General features: G+C 35.6%; 1 protein-coding gene across 1 annotated transcript in view; it reads right to left on the minus strand.

The window, feature by feature from the left end:
• Window positions 1–18,635, minus strand: part of TLN2 (talin 2) — a 252,871-nt gene extending 234,236 nt beyond the window's left edge. The window contains exons 1-4 of the mRNA XM_044660127.1: window positions 18,483–18,635; window positions 7,942–8,039; window positions 6,367–6,496; window positions 845–997 (exon numbers count right to left, since the gene is read on the minus strand). Coding sequence (XP_044516062.1) covers window positions 845–997; window positions 6,367–6,496; window positions 7,942–8,039; window positions 18,483–18,618 — 517 coding nt within the window. The 5' untranslated portion in view covers window positions 18,619–18,635. The remainder of the gene's footprint in view (window positions 1–844; window positions 998–6,366; window positions 6,497–7,941; window positions 8,040–18,482) is intronic.
• Window positions 18,636–23,051: the final 4,416 nt, after the last annotated feature.

Raw genomic sequence — 23,051 nt, forward strand, 5'->3', positions numbered from 1 at the left:
TATTATTTTTTTTGTTTAAATGCTTATATTAATATCTTTTCTTTTTATATTGCTAGCATTTTTGAATACAGCATGGTCATGCTTTTAAAGGTTAAAACTGCACTAAAACTTTTGGGATACCCTGCAAATATCTCCCCCTCCTCTTGCACCTAATCAGCCAACTCTTGAAACAAAGGTTAAAAAAAAAAGCAGTCAACAGCTATAAACTTTAGAATATAGTTTAAAAAAAATAAAGGAAAGGATTATAACCTAACAAATACTTGACTCATTTTCTTTCATTCTTGAAGTTCACTGAAGCAACATGATAACAATACTTATAATTAGAGAGCCAAAAAAAAAACACTTTACATAATGATTATAATAATGTGAATGGCAACAACTACAAAACAATTCAAAATTGATGTAGAATGGGTCACTAGGTGGCAGAATGGATAGACTGCCTGGCCTGGAGTCGAGAAGACCTGGGTTCAAATCTGGACTCAGATACTTCCTAGCTGTTGTGATCCTGGGCAAGTCACTTAATCCTGATTGTCTAGCTCTTGCACTGTCTTTTTTTTTTTTTTAAACCCTTGCCTTCTATCTTAGAATCTATACTGTGTATTAGTTCCAAGGCAGAAGAGTAGTAAGGGGTCACTGTAGTCAAGTAATTTGCCCAGGTCATATAGCTAGAAGTGTGTGAGGCCAGATTTAATCTAAGGTAAGGCATGTAAGAATAAACAGAGAAATTTGGGAAAAGGAGTCTTGAACTCTATAAAGGATAGAAACATAAAGCCATATTTTGTTATAATGTGATAAATTAACCCTTCATCTGCCCCATGTTTTTTGTTTTCTTCCCTAGACTTACAATCATCATCAGTGTGAAGTTTGGCTTTTAGCTTCTCCATCTTTCTTTCATCTCGTAGTAGCGTTCGGTCTTTTTTGAGTGTTCCTGTTCCTTCCTCTTTCTTCTCTTCAATTATTTCTTGAATTAATGAATATTCTTCATAATTGGTTATGCCTAAAAAAAGCCCCAAATATGAATTAGAACAGCATTTTTGGGACTATATTTTATTGAATCCTGTTGCTCCAAGAAACAAAGATAGAGGAGGAAGTTCTAGATCAGTGGTGGTGAACCTTTTAGAGACTAAGTGCCCAAATGGTAAATCTCACTCCATCTGTGAGCCTGCTCCCTTACCCCAGATAGGGGAGAGAGGAAGCACTCCCACTGGGTTGCTGAGCAGAGGGATAGGTGAACTGAGGAAAGTCCTCAGGTAGATGTGGAGAGGGGTTAGAGAGTAGCTCCTCTTGGATGTGTGCCACAGGTTCGCCAACACGGTTCTAGGTGAAGTACTGAGGATAGCCAAGGCTGATGGAAGATTTACTTGGAAATTAAAACTAACCCAGATTGATAATCTCCCAATTACTGGTCTAGAAACATCCATACACACAAACATCCCTCACATATATTTTTTCTCTTATCTATCACACAGTTCTGTGTTCTTTCTGCTGTGTCTTGTTATGGCTTGACTCAGACTTGTCTATCTACTGTTGTCATCATTTTTTATACCATTTCCTCAAAATACAAACATACACACACACACACACACACACTCATATTCCCTCAAACCTTTTGTTAATAAATACCAACTTAAACTCTTAGTTATGTGCGAAATCAGTCCCACCATCATAATTTGTCTAACCAGGATATACGGCCAGTGACATGGATTCATGACATGAACTTTTGCCCTTTCTAGCTTGCTCTAAAATTTCTCCAAATGACTTTATTTCCCTAGCTATCCAATACTCTGGTCTAGTATGTGTGCGTTTCATCAAAATACCTTAAGTAAAAGAATTAACTTGGAAAAAAAAGTTTTACATGACTGCACATGTAAAATCTATATGAGATTGCTTATAATCTCAATCAGGGTGAGGAGTTGGGGGAGAGGGAATTTGAGTCTCACTATTCTTTGAATAATGCTGGAAACTATTTATACATGTAGTTGGGGAGAAAATAAAATTTAAGGCCAAATAAAACAAAATAAAATAACTGCAGACAATATAAGATACTTGGGAGTCGACCTTCAAAGACAAGGCTAGAGACTACATAATTTGCACATTGATTTTCACCTAAATAAAGACAGATATAAACAATTAGGGAAATGTCAGTTTCTCATGAATAGGCAAAGTCAATATTAAAAAAAATTTTAAATACCTTAAGCACCAGTGTTCTCTGTCCAAAGCAGTTTGAGAATGAATTAGAGAATAATTTCCACAATTATAAATAGAAGCAGAGTGGTATATGAATAGTGAAATGTCCATTCAAACTCAGAGAATATAAGGACAAAATTCTAGTTCTGTGACTTGACCTGATCCTTAATTCCCTCTTCTGTATAACAAAGGGCTGCACTAGGTGACATCTGAAGTCCCTTTAAGCTATAAGTCTACACTCCTACCAACATTCTCATTAATTTAAACATCTGTAGTTGAGTCTCATAAAGATGGAAGGGGAAAAAACTCTCAAATTAAGTAAGAAGGAAAATAAAGCTAATGTTATTGCCAGAGAAGAAGATTTCATTGAGAATATCTTGAAAACTCCTAGTCCACAGCATGGGAAGTCATCGTTGTTATGCTGTGCTCTGTTGTGGTCATAAAATATTTGTGCTTTGGAATGAGCACCTCCTCATAAAAGGAATGTTGCTGATCTAGTGTACCTTGGAGGATGAAAACACAAGGAAATGGTATAGAGTCAAAACAACTGAGTTTCTGTTTCATAATTTACTAGTTATGTTACTTTGAGCAAGTCACAACCTCAGTTACGATAACCTCATCTGGAAAATGGTAAAACTGGACTAGAATATGTTTATGTTCACTTCCAGGCCTAAAATTTCATGGCTTAGTAGTGGAGATGCTGAATAATATTGGGGCACTTAGATTAGAGCAGGAATACTTAACCATGTTTGTGTGTGGCATGGACCCCTTCTCAGAATGTTATTCAGCACATAAATTAGATTATATAGTATCACCAAAAACCCCAATTATAATGAAATGCAATTACCAAAATACTTTTTTAAAAACACAAAGTTCAGGGTCTCCATGTTGAAACTGCCATGGATGGGGAAAAAAGGCTAAAGGAAGACCTCATTACAATCTTCAAGTATTTGAGGGGTTGTGAAACAGAAGAAGGAATAGATCCATACTATGAGCTGAACTTGGGTCCCACTGGCAAACAGGCAAATGTTGACTCAATAGAAGAACTTGTTCATTCATTTTTTTAGACATGCCTGACTCTTTTATAACTCCATTTGGGATGTGGCTTGTTTGTTTGTTTGTTTTTATGGCAAAGATACTGGAGTGATTTGCTATTTCTTTCTCTAGTTTATTTTACAAATGAAGAAACTGAGGTAAACAGGGTCAAAGAGCAAATAAGTAATAAGTGTCTGAGGCTAAATTTGAACTTAGGTCTTCCTGACTCTGGGTCTTGTGTTATGTCCGCTGTACTAACAAGCTGCTTTCAAATAAAAGAACTACCTGATGACTATAATTTTCTGGTATATCCTGTATCCAGTTTAAAAAAAAAAAAGAAATTGCTATAAAATGGATTACCCCCTAAGCTAGTAATGGATAATAAGTTTTTAGAGTAGGAGTTGACAAACTATGGCCTGCTGCCACCTTTTGATAGCCTATAAGCTAAGAATTACTTTTACATTTTGCAAAAGTGCAGCTGAATCTGGCCTGAAGTTTGCCAGCCTTTGTTCTAGAAGGCAGGCACCATTTTATTAATTAATTGAATAATATGGAGTTCAAGTTACTAGAGGTATCAAGAAAAAACTTTAAAAAGCTATTGAAGAACGAAATGAGCAAAACCAAGAGAAAATTTATACAAAGACAAAACAACAGAAAAACTTTGAAAGTAGGGCAGCAAGGCAGAAAAATGGGGACACTAGTATACTCTTGGTGTAACTGTGAACTGATTTGACCACTCTGGAGTGTAATCTGGAATTAAGTTCAGAAAGTTATAAATTGTGTATACCCTTAGATCCAGCAATACCACTATTGAGTGCTTCCCAAAGTGATCAAAGAAAAAAGGAAACAATCAATATATTTTGAAATTTTAATAGCAGTTCTCTTTGTGGCGACAAAGAACAAAAAATTGGGGAGGATACCCATCAATTGGGGAATGGCTGAAGCTTATGAAGGTGATGGAATATTATGGCACTATAAGAAATGATAAACAGGTTAATTTCAGAAACAAAAACAAAAACATGGGATGATCTACATGAAATTATGAAAAGTACAATGAACAGAACCAAGAGAACATCTTATACAGCTACAGAATTAATGTTTGAAAAATAACTTCTGTCTACCTCCAGAGAAAGAACTGATAAACAGAAACACAAAAGATACAATGTGTGTGTGTGTGTATATATATATATATTTTTTTGGTCAGGTGATGCCTTCTGTAGGGCTGGGAGAAGGGGAAGGTAGCTGGGAATTTTAATGTAACTAACAAATAATTTATTTTTTTAAAAAAGGATAGAAAATAACAAAAAGCAGAGCAGCTAGGTTAGATAGATATAGATAGAAGTGTAAAGAAACATAGTACTTAAAATGAAGAAATCTTGAGTTGGAATCACGAAAAAAATTCCTTATTGGCTAAGTGAACCTGCATAAGTCATTTAACCTCTATGCCTCAGTTTCCTCATATGTAAATTTGGATAATATTAGTACCTACCTCACAAGGTCATGATGGAACATGGTATCTGTTTCCAAGAGGTATGGAGGACATGTATATATATATATATATGTATGTGCATGTATCTATATACTAACATACATATACATATATCAAAACTATGTAATTTACATAAAGTATCTCTGTATATAAACATACATAGATAAATACATACATGCATGCATGCATACACACAAGTATTCTCCTACATACAGTCATTGAGGGGCTTTGTTTTGCTAGACTATGCAAATCTTTAACAAGAAAATCATTTTTCTTTTAGATGTGGGGAAGAAGGTAGAGAAAGAAAACAGAGTTGACCTTTTTAAAAAAAATTGATGGGGATGCCACAGATGTGAAATACTACATACACTTTTAGATTAGATTGTATTATTAGTTTCACTTGATTTAGTTTTACTTTGTTATAAGAGACCTGTCACAAAGTGGAATAATTTGTAAATGTCTGTAAAAAAAAAATAACACATCAATGAAACTTAAAAGAAAGGAAAAGGAAAGAAGGAGAAGAAAGTAAAAGAAAAAAGAATGAAAGGGAAAGAAAGGCAAAGAGAAAAAGAAAAGGAAATAAAAACAAAGAGCAGAAAAGAGGAGACAAAAAGAGACAAGATGAGAAGAGAAGAGGAAAAAGAGACCACACAACCATTTACAGGAATGTAAAAAGGATTCTTGTACTGGGTGGGCAATTAGAATAAATAATGTTAGGGTCATAGAATTTTAGAGCTGGAAGGAAATTAATTTATTCCAATCACCTTCTAAAGGTGAATAAATTAGAGCCTTCCTCCTCCCTTGGGGATAAAGTGACTTGACAGAGGTTAAAAATATACTTAGTAGCAGAGGAAGAATTCAATCCTCTATTCTTCCCTTTGTATTTTAATACCTCTTTTATGTCCCTTACCACAACAACAAGTATATAGACAATGGCGTAAGGTATCATGGAAGAAATATAGGATAAAAGCTTGCATCAGAGTCAGAAAAATCTGGACTCAAATGCCACCTCTGAGAATTCCAGGCTGAGTGACTAGAACAAAGCAATTAACTTCTCAGAATCCTAGGAAACTCTAAGTCACAGGAGTGATGCCTCCCAGCTGTAGAAGAGAGTTCTGGAAACCAATGAAATCACAGAACTTGTCTCTTTAAGGCTCATAAAGAATTTCTATATATTCTCATATTTGATCCTTTTCACATACCTCTGACAAGTAAGCAGTACATGTGTATTATATTCAGTTTAAAGGTGAGGAGATTTAAAAGTAAGGCATTTATGTGCCCAGGGTTGATTTCTTCATTATGAATGTCAGAAGCAGTAAAAATTAGCACCCTGATTTCTCCATCTTCCCAAGTCCAGTTCAGAACTCTTTCTATTTTATGACTAATACCGTTAAGGTTTTTTAATCTTACTTTCTTACATTCTTTGAAGGACAGATATACTCTTTTGAATCTTCTGAAATAAACTACTTAAGATTGGGCAGATGATAGTCATCGCACATCTCAGTTTTTAGAGAGAAATAACAATTTCAGCAGATCTACATGGGCTGGGGGTAGGAATTAGATCCTTGAAGCAATTTGAAACCCTGGGCAGGGTGTGAGCACACAAGGTGAAAAAAGACATCCCATAAAGTTTGAGGCAGGCATTGGAATCTCACCTATCCTGCTACAAATTGTGACCAGTAATTCCCCAACAGTTTTAGAATCATCCACCATCACTGTCTTCACCGATCCATCCAGCATCCGTATTTTCTGAGGTCTTTGTTTCTTTTTATATTCCAAAATATCCTAGAGCAAACCACACAAACATTTTACAGCTGCTGTCCCTGGATTTAAATGCAGTTTTTGAGTAAAGCAGGAGTTCTTACTTAACTTTTTTTTTGGGGTGGCATAGGCCACGTTTGGCAATCTGGTGAAGCTTAAGGGCTGCCTTCTCTGAACATATTTAAATCCATAAAATCATATTCATAGGATGACAAATGCAATCAATTATATTGAAATACAATTATCAAAATATATTTTTAAAAATTTACATAGTAGTTAAAGAGACATTGGAATAGAGGCATGCATAAAATGAACAGTTAGTTACTTCCAAAGGTAACCTTTTCTAAATGGAAGCACTTTTGCTCCAAAGATACTTAATGGACTTCAATTTCTAATTTAAAATCAATTTGTTAGTGCTTAGTAATTACTTTAATGAAGAAAAAAACACCAATTCTGCTTAAATTGTATGCAAGTAATTGTAGTTTACAATTACTCAAGACTTTGTTTGATCCGTGGCTTATTTCCTATCCAACTAGGATTAGTTTGTTTTGATATTTGAGGAAGATTCTTCAGAGGAAAGAAATTACAATCTGAGAATTTTCCAAAAAAGACTTGTTAAGAATCCCTTTCTCCTCATGTTCAAAGTAAAGCCCAAACAAGGGATAATGGGCCTGGGAGCCATATTTAAATATGTACAAATAAGCAACTTTATCTTTGTTATGACTCCCCAAAATGCCATGGTGGACAAAAGATCTTTCCTGGACAACATTTGTGCTATGCTTACAGTGGAGTTTTCACTGAATATTAACCAATCTAATTGGTCCACTCCGGTTGCTGGCCTTCATGCTTCACAGAACTATTATCTTAGGGTTGATTAAACTGAAAGGAATGTTTAACCCCTTTTCACAGCCTCTCCCCACTTTCCAAACATTTCTTTTTGCATTAAAATGACTTGTTGTTATTAAAATTTCTTTGTTGCTTTATAGAAGGTTACAGATTCAGATGCAAAAGATATTCCAGTCCCACTCTTTCCAAAATGATCAGAGAAATTTAATTTAACGTTCAAATGCATTTTTCCAACCCTCATTCTGCATTCTCTGTTTCATTAATAATTGCAAGAATATCCCCATAATATTCACCAGGAGATGCCTCATCAAAACTTCTGGCTACAGAACTAGGCAGGAAACAGGACCATACCACTGGGGTGTAGAAACTATTTAAAACACACACACCCAAGGCTACTCCTATGCCCCTGTGGAGTTTTGAGAATTTGTACTGTTGACATTTCCTAACACCCTCAAGCCTCCCCCTTCAAAGAAAATTAGGAGTGTTTGAGAATAAGTTTATTGCCCTGGGATCAAAACAAATGATATATTTTTTCTTCCCCTCCAAAGACAGGAATATTTGCTCTCATTAGAAAGCCCAAGGATAAAGGGCCACAAGGAAAACAAGAATGGAAAGAAACATACCCCATTCCGCAGCATGTAGTAGTCCAGCGTTCTGCCTGCTTCCAACCAAATACCTTTCCTGGGATCCTCATCGGATAGGAATAAGCCATAGTCAGAAGCTGAGAATTAAAAATAAGAAAATCAAAAACACAGAAACTTGGAGACCTTAGAAGAGCGAATAATGTATGCACTGGCTTCTGTGCATTAAGTCTGTTTACTTGGCAAATGTACTGGCATCCTTCTTAACAGGAGAGAAATATTTACTTTTGGCAGCTGTGGGCAGGGTCTTTTGATGACAACACAAGCTGTATTCAATACTAAAGCAGATCAGTAGGCATAGGAGCTGAGCTGTTGAAGTAATAAATCCAAATAAGATTATGTTTCATTAAGTCACTAGGCTGAAAAGTTATATTTAACTTTTTTGGGGAATACTCAAAGACAAAACAATCCAAGCTCCACAGCCAATGTTGGCCCTTTCCCCTGTCAGGATGTCTCCTTATGACCACTGATCCAAACAACTGTAGGAATTCTTCAAAGGTCTTTTTGCCCCAACTCTTTGCCTCTCCAATCAGTCCTGCAAACTACTTCAAGACTAATCTTTCTTTTGCATAAATTTGGTCATAGGATGCTTCTGAGTATCTTCAGTGATGCTTACAAAGTTTAAAATCCTTTGCTCGGCAAACAAGAAGACCCTTGTCACCATCTTTCCCTAAATCCCACCCTTGCAGATGATCTGAACAAAATGAACGTATCTCTACTCATAACATAGACTGTTCTCTCAGACTACCCCCTCCCCCAAAACACATCTTCTTTGGCTTATACTCAATATAAAAGACTGAGTCTTCTTTTATCCTTTCCCCCATTCCTTTAGAACCCAATTCAGATGACCCCCTCCCACCAAATTCATGGAACCTTTGTAGATCCCCCCTGGTCACTAAGGACCTTCTCCTGTGGATATTAAACTTTTTGAATCTCTTTAATGCACTTCTGCGATATAATATATTACAGGTAAGCATAACCCTATCATCAAGTGGACTCCAATCTCAACCATAGGAAGGTCTGACCTAAACTTTATATCTCCATTGGAATACAATATAATACTGTACACAAAATAAGCAATACCAAGTCACCTAATGAATTGAATGGAATGTTTAACTCTATAAGGGTAAGATGGGTTATAACCATAGAACAGAGAAAAGTTGGGGGCCAGAGAAAATGGTAAAGAATTACAGCTGTTTCAGATGGAAGATTCAGCAAGTACACATGTACATGACTCAAAGAGAACTTAGGCAGATGTTAAGGTCAGACCTTCAATCATCTTCCCATCGTCTCACCTTCCTAGAACTTTCCTACATGCTTAGTATCAGAAAGACTGATGACTTAAAGGCACCTACAAAATCCATTTCTCAATTTACTCCTTAAGCTAAACCTTTTCCAAAGGAGCCTAAGTTCACTCATAAACTAGAGAAGGAATTAATTACGGTTCCAAAGAAGCTTTAGGTAACCTTTTAGAAATGAGCCTAGGAGACCTAGTGAGGTTGAGTCTTTAATACCTTTAAAATTGGCAAATGCCATTCATTAAATGTTTACTATTCACACCAAATCTAGACAATAATTAGACTCCAAAAAAATAAAAGGGTAAAAAAGAATCAGACAGGAGATATAAGAAGGAAGAAGTATTCAGAGAAGAGATGGTGACAAAGGAGGATTAGAATCCCAGAAGGGAAGATGTGTGGAGTGTGTGTGTGTGTGTGTGTGTGTGTGTGTGTGTGTATGTATTGGGAAAGGGGATTAGTGTTAAAAATCTTTATTTCTACATGTATTTATTATAATTCGCTAGCTATTTGATATAATTTTTTAAAATAAAGTGTTTCTACAGAAATTCCTCTTCATGTAGATCTAGTTTTTGGATTCAAAATCTTCAAACTTTAGTTATTTGATTTATAGTCTTAAAGATTGTAAGACACATTTTCCACACCTTGAAAACTAATTCACTGTCAACATGAGTTTTTTTTTATTTCTGAGCTGTGAGGCATATAAAACATAATGAAAGTACAAGAGGAGTGAGAAAAGAAAAAACAAATAGGGCTGCTAATTTATATGACGATCCATGGGCTTACTAGTTTCAATTAGTAATGAAAAATTGACATGTCATTACCTATTTTTAAATAACATTTAAATATCATGAAACCCTAAGAAGGGCTAAGCTGATAAAAATCGTCTTTGTCCTTAATGACAGCCTAAGAAATAGTAACAAATTTCTTGAAGTTAAAAGCAATGGGAGGTTTTTACACAAATAATTTGGGTTTACGCTGTATATAAAGTTGAAGCCAGCAATAATTCTTCAGAACAACTTTCACTCTGATTTATAGTCTGGTTTCATGCTAGAAGAGATTGCTATTTGGTTTAAGGAGTTATTTGGCAGCAAGGTGGCACAGCGGATGGAATTTTAGACTTGAAATCAGGAAGAACTGAACTCAGATATGGCCTTAATCACTTGGCTTGGTGTGTGATCCGGAGCATCAGTTTGCCTCAATTTCCTTATCTGCATCTCACCTATATCAAAGGGTTGTTGTAAAGATTAAATGAGCCGATATTTGTAAGGTGCTTTACAAATATTAAAGTGCTTTATAAATGTCAGCTGCTCAAAAATAATAATACTGTTAATATGATTAACATTACTGTTTTACTTAAAAAATTATATGCTCAAGGAAATCTTAAATAAAATGTTAGACTTTATGAGTAACTTCCTCTTGGGACTTTAGTATTTTCAATTCAAATATTTAAAAATGTATTAATGACATACTATGAAACCATTTATTCTAAGTTATTTATTATTATTTTAGACCATGGAAAGTCACAATCTTAGAACAATCAAAATGTTGGGTAAAGAGAGACATATAGTGGATTTAAACAGACTCATGACTCAAGAGGATAAAGTAAAAGATTTTACAGATATGAATGAACAAAAAAGGAAATGGATCATATATGGAACAAGAAAGAAATAATGGAGAATCAATTCATGAACTAATGAACAATTATTTACACATTCCAATTGCGAGGTTCTGTGTGAGGTCCTGGGTATATAAGGAGAAATAGGAAGAGTTCCATCTCCTGAAGGAGAGCTTATGTGCTATTTGCAGAAATAGGTACAAATATTAAATATATAGAAATTATATAGAAAGTAAGCATAAATAAATATGTTGATTTAGAAGCTCTAAAGGAAGGCTTTCTTCCCAACTGTGCACTCCTGGAGGTAATGCTCACATCAATGAGATCATGGATGTATCAAAGTGGGACACAAAGATGAAGAATGCCAAAGACTCTATCATCTTGAAATCTGCAGTCTAACTTTAGCAATGGGATGCAGGGCAAGAGATACATTACATATAAAAACAAGTCATATCAAGGATGAATGTAATAAGGACAAAAGAGATTTTGATCAGATATTTTAATAAGGCTTGAAATGGTTTTAATATGAGTTGTGTAGGTTGGTGTATGTGTGTGTGTGTGTGTGTGTGTGTGTGTGTGTGCGCGCGCACGCATGCAATGGACAGTTTGATGGTTAATGTAGCACCAAGGCAGGTCCAGAAGGAAGAGGAGAAATTCAAAAAATATGGAAGACAAGGAAAGCTAGGCAAGGGAGATGACCCGGATCAATGTACAGAATCAGGAGGAAAAAAAGGAAATCGGAATACTTTGGTTAAAAAGCATAGCTGTTAAGGAAAGAAGACTAAGACAAAGTTGAAAATGAAAATCTGACCCAGAGCACACAGACGATCCACCATTCTTTTGTCAAGCGAAAGAGTTTGTATGCTGTCTTAGAGGTAACAGAAAACCAGAGAAGGTTTGTGTGATAGCTGGAACTATGCATCAAGAAGATTAATTTGGCAAGTGTAGGAAGGATAGATGGGAAAGAGGGAATACTGCATACAAGGAGAATGGTTAGGAACCTAAAATAATAATGCAAATAAGAGGGAAAAGAGGCATAACTAGGCTGGTGATCAAGTGATCAGAGAAGACAGAAATAAAAGATATAATAGAAGCAAAGTCCTACTCTGAGGCACTACTGTGACATGAAGGTGAATATGGATGTTGGAAGCAAAGCAGTGGTGGCCTGAACAATGCTGAAAGAGCCTGAATTATAGCTCGCTGTGTCTGAAGTCTAGAGACCATCTTACCTGGGAACAGAGAAGGTTTTCACCAACAACTGGTTAGTAGAAGATGAAATATTTGGTAATGGGAACCCCAGAAACAAAGAAAAACACTAAATGGTACTAATGCCTTGGTGGTTCCTTATGCTTTTGAATTGATAGAGGAAGAGGGGTAGAAAGGGGGCACAAGGTGCTAAAAATAAAATAATTTTTAAGTTAGCTATAAACATTCATTTTATGTTAGTACAATGAATATTCTCCTTGAACAAAGATCAATTAATTGATAAAGGAAGAAATGAACCATATTAATATCAATATTCTCACTATAAAACAAAATGAGAAAATATAAGTTCCATCTAAAATTTGTTGGAGTTCTTACCTTGTGGTCAGTGAATTTTCATTTTAAAATATTTTGATAACTATGTTTCTGTATAATTAGTTTTCTTCATAAATTTAAGTATTTCATTTTATGCATTTAAAATATTATTCTGAGAAAAGGTCCATAGGTTTCACCAAACTTCCAAAGGTATTCAGGATACAAAAAAGCTTCACAATCCCTAATCTAAATGGAAAGATGACTGAAGTTCTTCTTGAAGAATGAAATTAGAAAGTTGGTATAGTCAATTTTATCATATGGCCTAACGTAACATAAAACATTCCATTAGATATTTGACTATCTTGTCTTATAACCCTCAGGATAAGAAAATGAGGCAGCTGAAACAGATTAGGAAGAAGTAGAAGAGATCTACTCTGGAGGTAAAATGATTTTGAAAGCACTAGATAAGTTTTTAAGATATCTTAAAAGGGACAAGAAATCAAAGCATTAGAAAAAAATCAGAGAGGATATGAGTACCTCCCCTAAAAGGCAATGATGAAGACATCAGAAATTGTCAATGTAGATTTATGTACTTTCTCATCTCTCCAGTTTGTGTACTAAAATTTGCTAGAGAAGATGAAGGAATTATAGTTTTCATTAAATTTTCTAACTTCCTCTCCAAACCCAATGTCTTGTTTGTCTGTCAATTCCTATATGTGTTTGTGTGCATGTTTGTGTATGTATTTGTATATAATATTTTTATCTATCCAAACACTTGTGTTCACTGCAAAGATAAGTGTAAGAGGATGGTGGAAAATATAGTCCAAGGTTTAAAAAAAAAAGAAGAGGCTAATGGCCTTTACAATAATCAATCTCATACTTCTATATAATAAATAGATTTTTCCAGAAGAGAGGGCAATAAGCATGCTAAGGATCAAACATTACCCCCCAAAAGTTAGGTATATAATGACAAGAAATGACTTTAACAACATGAAAATCATTGTGTAAAATGCATCCTTTACACAGTTATATTTTATCATGTTAGTCATTCCAAAGGATAAATACAAGAATGCTATCACAAACATACCAACTAGACCTTTTGACAATGAAAAACAAAATGTAGGAAAGACATCGACATGGACCATTGCCATTCCTTACAGAAATTTAGCTGATAGAAGATAATCAAAAACAAAGAGAAAGAAAAAGTGCCCAGACATCACCATGGTAAACAAAAAATTTTATTTCCCTGATAAGTAGAAAGTCATATGAATAAAAGGGCAATAAACGGTTGACAAGATGTTTCAAAGGAAGATGGTGGAAGAACATAAGTTCAAAGAAGATCTTGTTTTACAAAATAGTAAATATTTGATTGTTAAATAATTTTTGATAAAGTTTGATGGTAAGGTATAAATTAGCCTAACCATTCCATGAGCATTAAAAGATGAAAGTGGAACAATAAACAAAAAAAGGTAAAGTCAAGCAGAATTTCTATAGGGATGTGTTTTCTTAGTCTCTGATAAGTAGAACTACTACACTTGGACCTCAAGTCCAAGTACCATAGTCTCTGATGCCATATGAAATATTAATAATGATAAATACAATGAAAAAGAAAGAGTGGCTAGACTAGACCAAGAACAAGGAGAAGAGAGTCATGCCGTAGGTGAAACAAATGTGAAAACAAAGAGGAATGACTTTTTATGATATCTCAAAGAAGATAATAGATGATTGGGGGAAAAAATTCATTATAGTATTAGTTCCCTCCACCCCAAAAGACAACCCAGAAGAAATTAAAACCAATTCATATTGCCTACTTTCTAAAAAAAAATGACCTACATACGAATACTTGCTGGAATTAGGAAAAAAGAAGCGGCTAGATTCTGAGAAGGAAAAAAAAAAGGCAACAGCATTTTACAGTCAAACAATTGACTAAAAGGGGCCAAAACTAAGATCCTGTTTAGTTTATCTATATTATTATATCATACAAGATTTCTTAATAGGTAAAACCACAGACACAACTTTACCCAATGATATTTTGACAATCAAAATCATAAGATGAACTGATAAGCTCAGCAAAGGTATTTATCTTGGTCAAGAATTATATCTTGCATAAGGTCCAACAGTAAGAATTACTTATAGACAACAAAGGATTCAAGGTGCTCATTTGCTAATATTGTACTTTCTGCTTCCATCAAATCCTTTAGAACTAAATGAACTCTGAACTTGGGAGTAAAATTTTTGATGATTCAAAAGAGTCCCACCTAACAATCATCACAGGTTAAACCAAATGATGATTGACTACTCAGATTATGAGATACAACTGAATAGGAAGTCCATTCAGTTAATTCACCAGCTATCTTGGTGAAATACTGCAAATAAGAAATGAGCCTCGAAGAACTGAATTGTAAAAGTAGAATAGACTGCAACTGGGAAATTACATGGCAATTTTAATGATCACAAGCTGTTACCTTTATACAAAAATTCATCTGAAAACACTAATATTCGTCCACTGATGATATATGGCTACAAATCATGAAATGCAACAAGCTCAGAATAATAAAAAATTTCAGGTAACCAAAAAGGCAATGGAGAGATAAAAGTTGGGTTTAAGAAGTCTAAAACACTGCCTAACAATGACATATGTGCAATAAGGAGCTATCTTAAATGTAACAAACAGGTAACAAAATAGCATTTACATGTACAATGTTGAACAGAAGAAAACAATCACATATGAAACTGAGAATCTCTACTGTGTAGTTTGCAATAATCTGCATAAAAGATCATCTAGGAAATGTATGAAAAGAAAAGAAGGTGGGAGGAAATAAAAGGGGAGGGTCAGAAGATGTGAGTTGCAGATTAACAACTTCAATTGCTTTAAGGGTATACACATTAAGAAGGAGCAAAAGTGGGGTAGAGCTAGATGGTCAGTGTATTGAGGGCCAGGAGTAGAGACTGGAGGTCCTGGGTTCAAATATAACCTCAGACACTACCTAGTTTTGTGACTGTGGGAAAGTCAATTAACACTCATTGCCTGGTCCTTAATTCTCTTTTGCCTTGGAAATGATATATACTATTGGTTCTAAGACAGAAGGAGAGAGAGGGAGAGGAGGGAGAGAAAGGGGGGGGGAAGGAAGGAAGGAAGGAAGGAAGGAAGGAAGGAAGGAAGGAAGGAAGGAAGGAAGGAAGGAAGGAAGGAAGGAAGGAAGGAAGAGAAAGAAATGAAAGAAGAAAGGAAGGAAGGGAGGAAGGAAGAAATGAAGAAAGAAGGAAAGAAAGAAAGAATTCAAGATCATTAAGTACATTCTCTGTAGTACTGATGAAAGGATATAGACAAGAACGAGACTGGATGTGAAGTTGTGAATAATTTATTATCTTCACCATTGGGAGTGTATCAGTGAGGTCATATATCTCTTGCAGTATTTAAATACTGAAATCATAAGGTTCTGGCAACCAATTGTATGTGGGGAAGGATGAGGGACAGAGAAGAAGTAAAAATTATCTGGGGATTCATGCCTATAATTTAGAGTAGATAAATATCTACTGTAAATATTTATAATGGTGACCAATTAACTAATGTAAACAATAAATGTACTAATCTGATAACCATGTCAAAATAAATTACACGCAAAACTTCCAAGAAGTGAATTTGAAAATATTAACATGGCAATAGTTCAAACAAGTATGGCCTTAAATACAATCTGTAATAATATAAATTTCTTGGCTTTCAAGCCAAGAAAAATAACATCGTACAGTTCTGTCTTTTGACAACTGGCATCTCTTTAGGAAGAAATTTGAAGTGGTGATTTTCATAGTTTTAGATTCGTAATATGAAGTCTGCTAAGTTCATGTGTGTTGTGTTTATAGTAAGAAAATCGAGCAGATTGTGAAAGGCTGTCATGCAACAACTGTTAACTATTATTCCATGGTTTTAAACACCAAGAAAAATAAATTAATGGTTACAATTACAATTGGACTGTGTATAGAATCTTAGGGTTTTTCTTTTCTGTTTTTGGAGAGTGGTGGTGGTATAGAGAATGCATTTCCCAATCTGACCCACAAAGCCAATCCCAAGAATTATTATCACAGAAGCTTTAACTTATTAATCTACTTTTTTGTTCTTGGTCATTTTGGCCCCCCTTAGGCTGAACTTAGTGTGGACAACTGACTGGCTTTTGACCTGCAGCTGTGAATTCCCAAATTCAAGTGATTCATCAACCTCAGTTTCTCTAGCATCATGGATTACAGCTGTGTATCACCAACATCATGACTATGTACTTAAAATTTTTCATTTCCTAACGCCATTCTTGCATTGTAGGTCATAATATAATGAACAGTAACATATATCTGTTGCTTTTTAAAGTTACCAATGTATTTTCATAACTATAGCTTAAAAGAAAAGGAAGGGCAGCTAGGTAGCTAAGTGGATAAAGTGCCAGGCCAGAAGAAGGGAGGTACTGGGTTCAAATCTGGCCACAGATACTTCCTTATTGTATGACTCTGGTCAAGTCACTTAGCCCTAATTTCCTAGTCCTTACCACTCTTCTCCCTTGCAACCAATACTCAATATTGATTCTAAGACAGAAAGTAAGGATTTAAAATAAAAATAAGGAAATGGAATAAATTGGTGGGAAAGGCAGGATAAAGATTAAATGGAGGGCCTAACTTAAAAGAGAGTGATATGGCCAGACACATATTAGGAAAAATGCTTTGACAGCTTTGGGATCATTGGCAACTAAGAAGCTCAGTGAATAATAGCATTAGACTTGAGTTCAAATGTACTCCAAGTATAACCTTGGGCAGATTACTTAGCCACTTCCTGCCTCAGTTTCCTCATCTATAAAATGGGGATAATAATAGCACCTCCTTTCCCAGACCTGTTATGAGGATCAAATGAGATAATATTGGTAAAATATTCAGCACAGTACCTGGCACATAGTGGACAATATATAATTGCTCGCTATTATTATGATGAATAGAATAGAGAATATAGAGGTGGATAAGGGTGAGAATACCATTTCCTAGTTTATTTCAATAGTTCACATAAGAGAAGATGGCACTAACATTCTAAGAGGAATATTTCGAGAGATATTTTTGACGATGAATTGACAAGGACTGGCAACCAAATGGAGGACAAGGGAAAAAGAGTTGACAAAGACCCAAAGATTTCACACCTGGGAGACAGAGAATGGTGGACATCCATAAAAACAGAGAAACCGAGAGAAAGCTTTTTTTTGAAAAAAAGAGAATGATGTTAGTTTGGGACACCTCAGTGGGATAGGCTTAGAAGTACATTCTGGGGGAGCTGTCCAGCAGATCTGTGAAAGAAGAACTTGGAGAGAGGAAACTTGGGTTTCCATCTCAATTCTAATAGCCACTTGCAATGTGACCACAGACAAATGATCTGAACCTCAATTTCCTCTTCCAAATGGGAATACTTACAATATCTGTGTCACAAAGATGTTCTTTAAAAAAAAAAAAAGGACTTTATAAACTATCTAGAAATCGAATTAACTTAATTATGAGAAAGAATGCTATCTACATCCAGAGAAAGAACTGTGAGAGTAGAAACACAGAAGGAAAACACATGATCGATCACATGGTTTGATGGGAATATGATTAGGGATGTTGACTTTAAATCAGGGGTCAGCAACATATGGCTCTCGAGCCGTATCTGGCTCTTTTGAGGGCCAGATATGGCTCTTTCTGCAGGAGCCATAAAGTCCATTTTTTTTCAGGTGCTGTTACAGGAGTGCACTGTGAGCACTGTACAGCTCTCACAAAATTACATTTTTAAAAATGTGGCGTTTATGGCTCTCACGGCCAAAAAGGTTGCCGACCGCTGCTTTAAATGACCACTCTATAGCAAATATTAATAATATGGAAATAGGTTTTGAACAATGATGCATGTAAAACCTAGTAGAATTGCTCCTGGGCGCCGGGAGCAGGGAGGGAAGATGGGAGGAAAAGAACACGAATCACGTAACTGCGGAAAAATATTCCCAATCAATTAATTAATTAATTAAATGAAAAAAGAAAAAAGAAATTGAATGAACAGTAATGTACCACGAACACTAAAAAAATAACTCATGACTTACCTTGTCCAGTTTGTGCCTCGGGTACTCGCTCCCTAATGACTCGGCAGGCATCATACACTGCAGTTGACGGTTCAAACTGCATCGTCTTCACTACATTGCAGTGGCGGACACAAATCTTTAACGACAACGCCACCATGTTTCGAGGTGATTTGAAGGCTCCCCCTCAGAACTGCTGAAAAACAAGAAAACGCACATTAGGATTTTCTGGATGTTTGTTGGCCCCAAAGAGGCAGCATGATATAGTGAATGTGTGCAGGAGGTAGCTAGATAGCACCATAAAACACAAAGCCCAGAGCCTGGACAGGAACATTTCAGCTCAGACCTGGACTTGGACACTATTACTGGTGTGACTTTGTCAGGTCACTTAACCTCTGCCTCAATTTCAACTGTAAAATAGAGATATTAATAAACTTACCTCTCAGGGTTTTGTGAAAGTCAAATGAGATAATATTTAGCACAGGGCCTGGCATATAGTATATACTTAGTAGATGTTGGTTTCTTTCCTTGGAGCTCCAAAATCCCAAGTTCACATTCCACCTCTGAAATCACTTTCTTGGACAATTGAGAAATGAAATGTATGCTGGTATTGTTATTAATGAAGTGGTATCAGAGACTTTGTCCTGAAATAGGCTACCTAACTTTATTCATCTCTAGGGACAAAAACGACTTATGTTCGGTGCATGAACCATAGTTGATGTTTGGATTTTCTTCTCGCTAAAGAGATCAAGAAATAGATTTGGCTCTGGTTTAGATAACTTACTTTATATTTGCTCAATTTAATTCAGGGTTCAGTTTGGGGTTTTGTTGACAAAGATACTGGAGTGGTTTGTCATTTCCTTCTCTAGCACATTTTACAGATGGAGAAACAGAGGCAAACAGGGCGAGGTGACTTGCCCAGGGTCATATAGCTAGGAAGTGTCTGAGATTAGATTTGAACTCAGGAAGGTGAGTTTTCCTGGTTCCAGGCCTATCTTCTGACCTAACCTTCTGTCTTAGAATAAATAACAAGTACTGATTCTAAGGCAGAAGAGTGGTAAGGGGTAGGCAATTTGGGTTAAGTGACTTGTCCAGAGTCACACAGCTAGGAAGTGTCTGAGGGCAAATTTAAACCCAGGTCCTACCAACTCCAGCTACACTACCTACTCATCTTATTTTGAAGACCAGTAAATACATGATGCTGGCCACAATGAGGACCAGAGAACATGGACAGCTTATAGTCATATACCCCCAATGATCAACAGGTAAATTTCATGTACCAGGAGAAAAGTACATTATAACTAATATTTAAAGGAGGAATAGGACTAGTGTGGATAACATAAATCCAGGGATAAATCAAAATCGCATTTTATTGAAAAGTTTCCATTTACTTCAAATTGAAAAGAGCTCCTGGGAAGTAGAGGAAAAGACTTATGGAATTCACTTCATTCCTATTATTTTATACTTTGATAAAGACATTAATAGGCAATGAAATTGTGAGATGTCATTGAGAGCAAAATAATCCACTATTTGGTTAATCAGTCCTCCAAATGACTAAGTCAAAATACTAAGATTCAAGTTTGCTAGTATGTTTGATAACTTATTTGTTAATGAGTAGTCATATGTGACTGTCACTTGGGCAAATGTAACCCTAAAAAACCCCACAATCTCATTGTGCAAAATAGGAATATTTAAAACAGTAATTGAGGCTGTCTAACTTGAAGTCATGATAGCCTGTTCTTACATGAATTTATTCTGAAAAAACTATGGAAACAATTTACTTGAAAACTGTCAAAATACATTGTTCAAAACAGAAGAAATCTTCTCAGTACGTATCAGCTCAATAGTGAATTAATTTAATATAGCCTAGCCACTATGGCAAATCAGTTTAGACCAAGACAGAGTGTTGACTTAAGTTACTCATGTCATTTTTTCCCCCATAGACACATGGAAATAGGTGTCAAGTGATAACATTTGTACAACCCAGTGGAATTGTTTGTCAGCTCTGGGAGGGGGGAAAGAAGAGAGAAAGGAAAGAAAATGAATCATATAAACATGGAAAAATATTTTAAAATAAAAATAAAATAAATAAAAATTTTAATTAAAAAGAAATAAAAAGAAAGGAAAAAAACTTTAAAAAAATAGGAACACCTAAGCCACAGGTCCTGGCTGGGACTCTGGGCCTCACTCTGGGCTCACACAGATCAGGCTGCTTCAGCACAGACTGTCCTGAGCAGGAATTCTGGACCCCACTGCAGAGTTATTAAAATTCTAGTGATGGACTTTGACTATATAAGGATTGGAAGGAGGTTAGATCAAGCTCTCCTTTGAAAGGGACACCTAAGACAGAAAGAATCATCATTTCCTGAAACAATGACATTTTCCCAGTTCTTCTGGCTCACAAACTGGTTGTCATACTTGACTCCTTACTCTCTCTCACCTCCCATATCCAATCTGTTCCCAAGGGCTGGCATTCTCACCTCAGCACTTTCAATTCTACTCCCTTCCCTCCTCTGACAACGTTGCTGTTCTGATGCAAGCCTCATCTTGCCATACCTGGATCACTGAAATAGTCTGCTGGCTATTCTCAGCCTTGCCTAATGCAGAATCATCTGCAAAATGGGGGCACTACATTTTAGGAAGAAACTGAATAGTGAATTTTTTCAAGAGTATTGTGAGCAGGAAGGATGGCAGTCAAATGAGGATTGGGTTGATGAACTGGGAATGTCAGTCTTGAAAAGAAAAGTTACAGAAGGACAGTGAGACAGCTATCTTCATGGATTTTGAAGTTATCATATGGAAGATAGATCATAATTTTTTTGCCTTGTCCCAAAGGAAATAACTAGATATAATGAATGGACGCTTTTGAGTGACTGATTTTCCTTTGTGTAAAGAAAAGCTCCTTAAATTTTTTTCTCCAACTATGTCATTCTTTAATGAATAAATTCTAGTTGTTTCCTGTTATATCAAGTATTTAATAATAAATTCCCTTATTTAATATTTTGAAATATCTGAGTTCAAATATGGTCTCAGAAAATTATTAGCCATGTAACCTAGGCAAGTCACTTTGCTTCTATCTTTCTCAGTTTCTTCAGCTGCAAAATGAAAATAATAATAGCCCCCAGGATTACTGTGAGGATCAAATGATTTATTGGGCTTAACAGAGTTCCTGGTACATAGCAAGGGCTACATGAATGCTTATTACCTTTCTTTCCACCTTTCCTCCACATAAAGGTCCACCAAATACTTAAAAAGCAGCTCTAAGGGTCCCATCCACAGTCACACTCTTATCTACTTCCATCTCCATATTCCTAGTTTTCTCTTTTCTAGGCTGGATAGTTCTTCTCCTTCATAAGTCAAACCTGTAACCTAAATTTCTTTGAAGATTGCAGTTCCACTTTGAGGAATGCACTCATCATTTTATTTATTTACTAATATTTCATATTCACAATTACATGCACTCATTATTTTAAAAGAAAGCACATTTAGCTAAGGTCTTATAAGACAAAGAAATCACACTTGAATTAATTAATTAATTAAATGAATTTGAGATCCTATAAGGGCAAATCATTCAACTTGCCCTGTTCTCTCCTCTGCTACTGCCATCACCTTGATGTGAAATCAAACTTAATCTCTTCTCAATATAATATCATCTCCCTCTTGAATCTTCTTTTTTCCCAGGCTAAAAATACTCAATTCCTTAACATATCATCCTGTGATACAGATTCAATTCTCATCATTATTCTGATTTTCCTCATCTCAGCATTCTCCAGTTTATTCGTCTCTGAAACTGTGGTGTCCAGAACTGAACAGTGACAATAGTAGCATACAATTGGATCATAATCTCTCTTCCCACCCCCTTATTCCTCTCTTAATGCAGCCAACAATTGCATTAGCATTTTTGTGGTGTTGCATCTAGCTACTGGCTCCTATGGATCTTGCAATCTACTCAAATCCCATGGTCTTTTTTTTTTTTAAAAGAACAATCCCTATATGATAAATTCAAAGTCATTCCAAGTAAAACTGCATCCATGAAGATATGATTCTTCTTCAACGACAATAAGCTTTCAAAGCACTATAGTAATATCCTTGTTTCTAAACCTATTTTCTAATGACCTATATACCCCTCATTTTTCTATGCCCATTTGGAATTCTGCCTCTTCAGAGAAGGTTATGGAGATAATCATTAAAATTAATTCTTTAACTCCTTTTATACTTAGTATGTAGAATAGACCATCAATACCTTAGAACAAACTAATGGCTTGTGCTGCTTAATTTATTTAAAAAAATTTTTTTAAATTCCCTTACCTTCCGACTTGGAGTCTATACTGCGTATTGGCTCCAAGGCAGAAGAGTGGTAAGGGCTAGGCAATGGGGGCCAAGTGACTTGCCCAGGGTCACACAGCTGAGAAATGTCTGAGGCCAGATTTGAACCTAGGACCTCCCGTCTCTAGGCCTGACTCTCACTCCACTGGGCTACCCAGCTGCCCCCTGTGCTGCTTAATTTAGCATTATTCATGTTAATATTAATATTGTAATTTTATATCTTGTTTAATAATAAAAACAGGCATATATGTATATATGCCTAAATAT

The sequence above is a fragment of the Gracilinanus agilis genome, chromosome 2, assembly GCF_016433145.1.
Source record: "Gracilinanus agilis isolate LMUSP501 chromosome 2, AgileGrace, whole genome shotgun sequence".
NCBI classification, from domain to species: Eukaryota; Metazoa; Chordata; class Mammalia; order Didelphimorphia; family Didelphidae; genus Gracilinanus; species Gracilinanus agilis.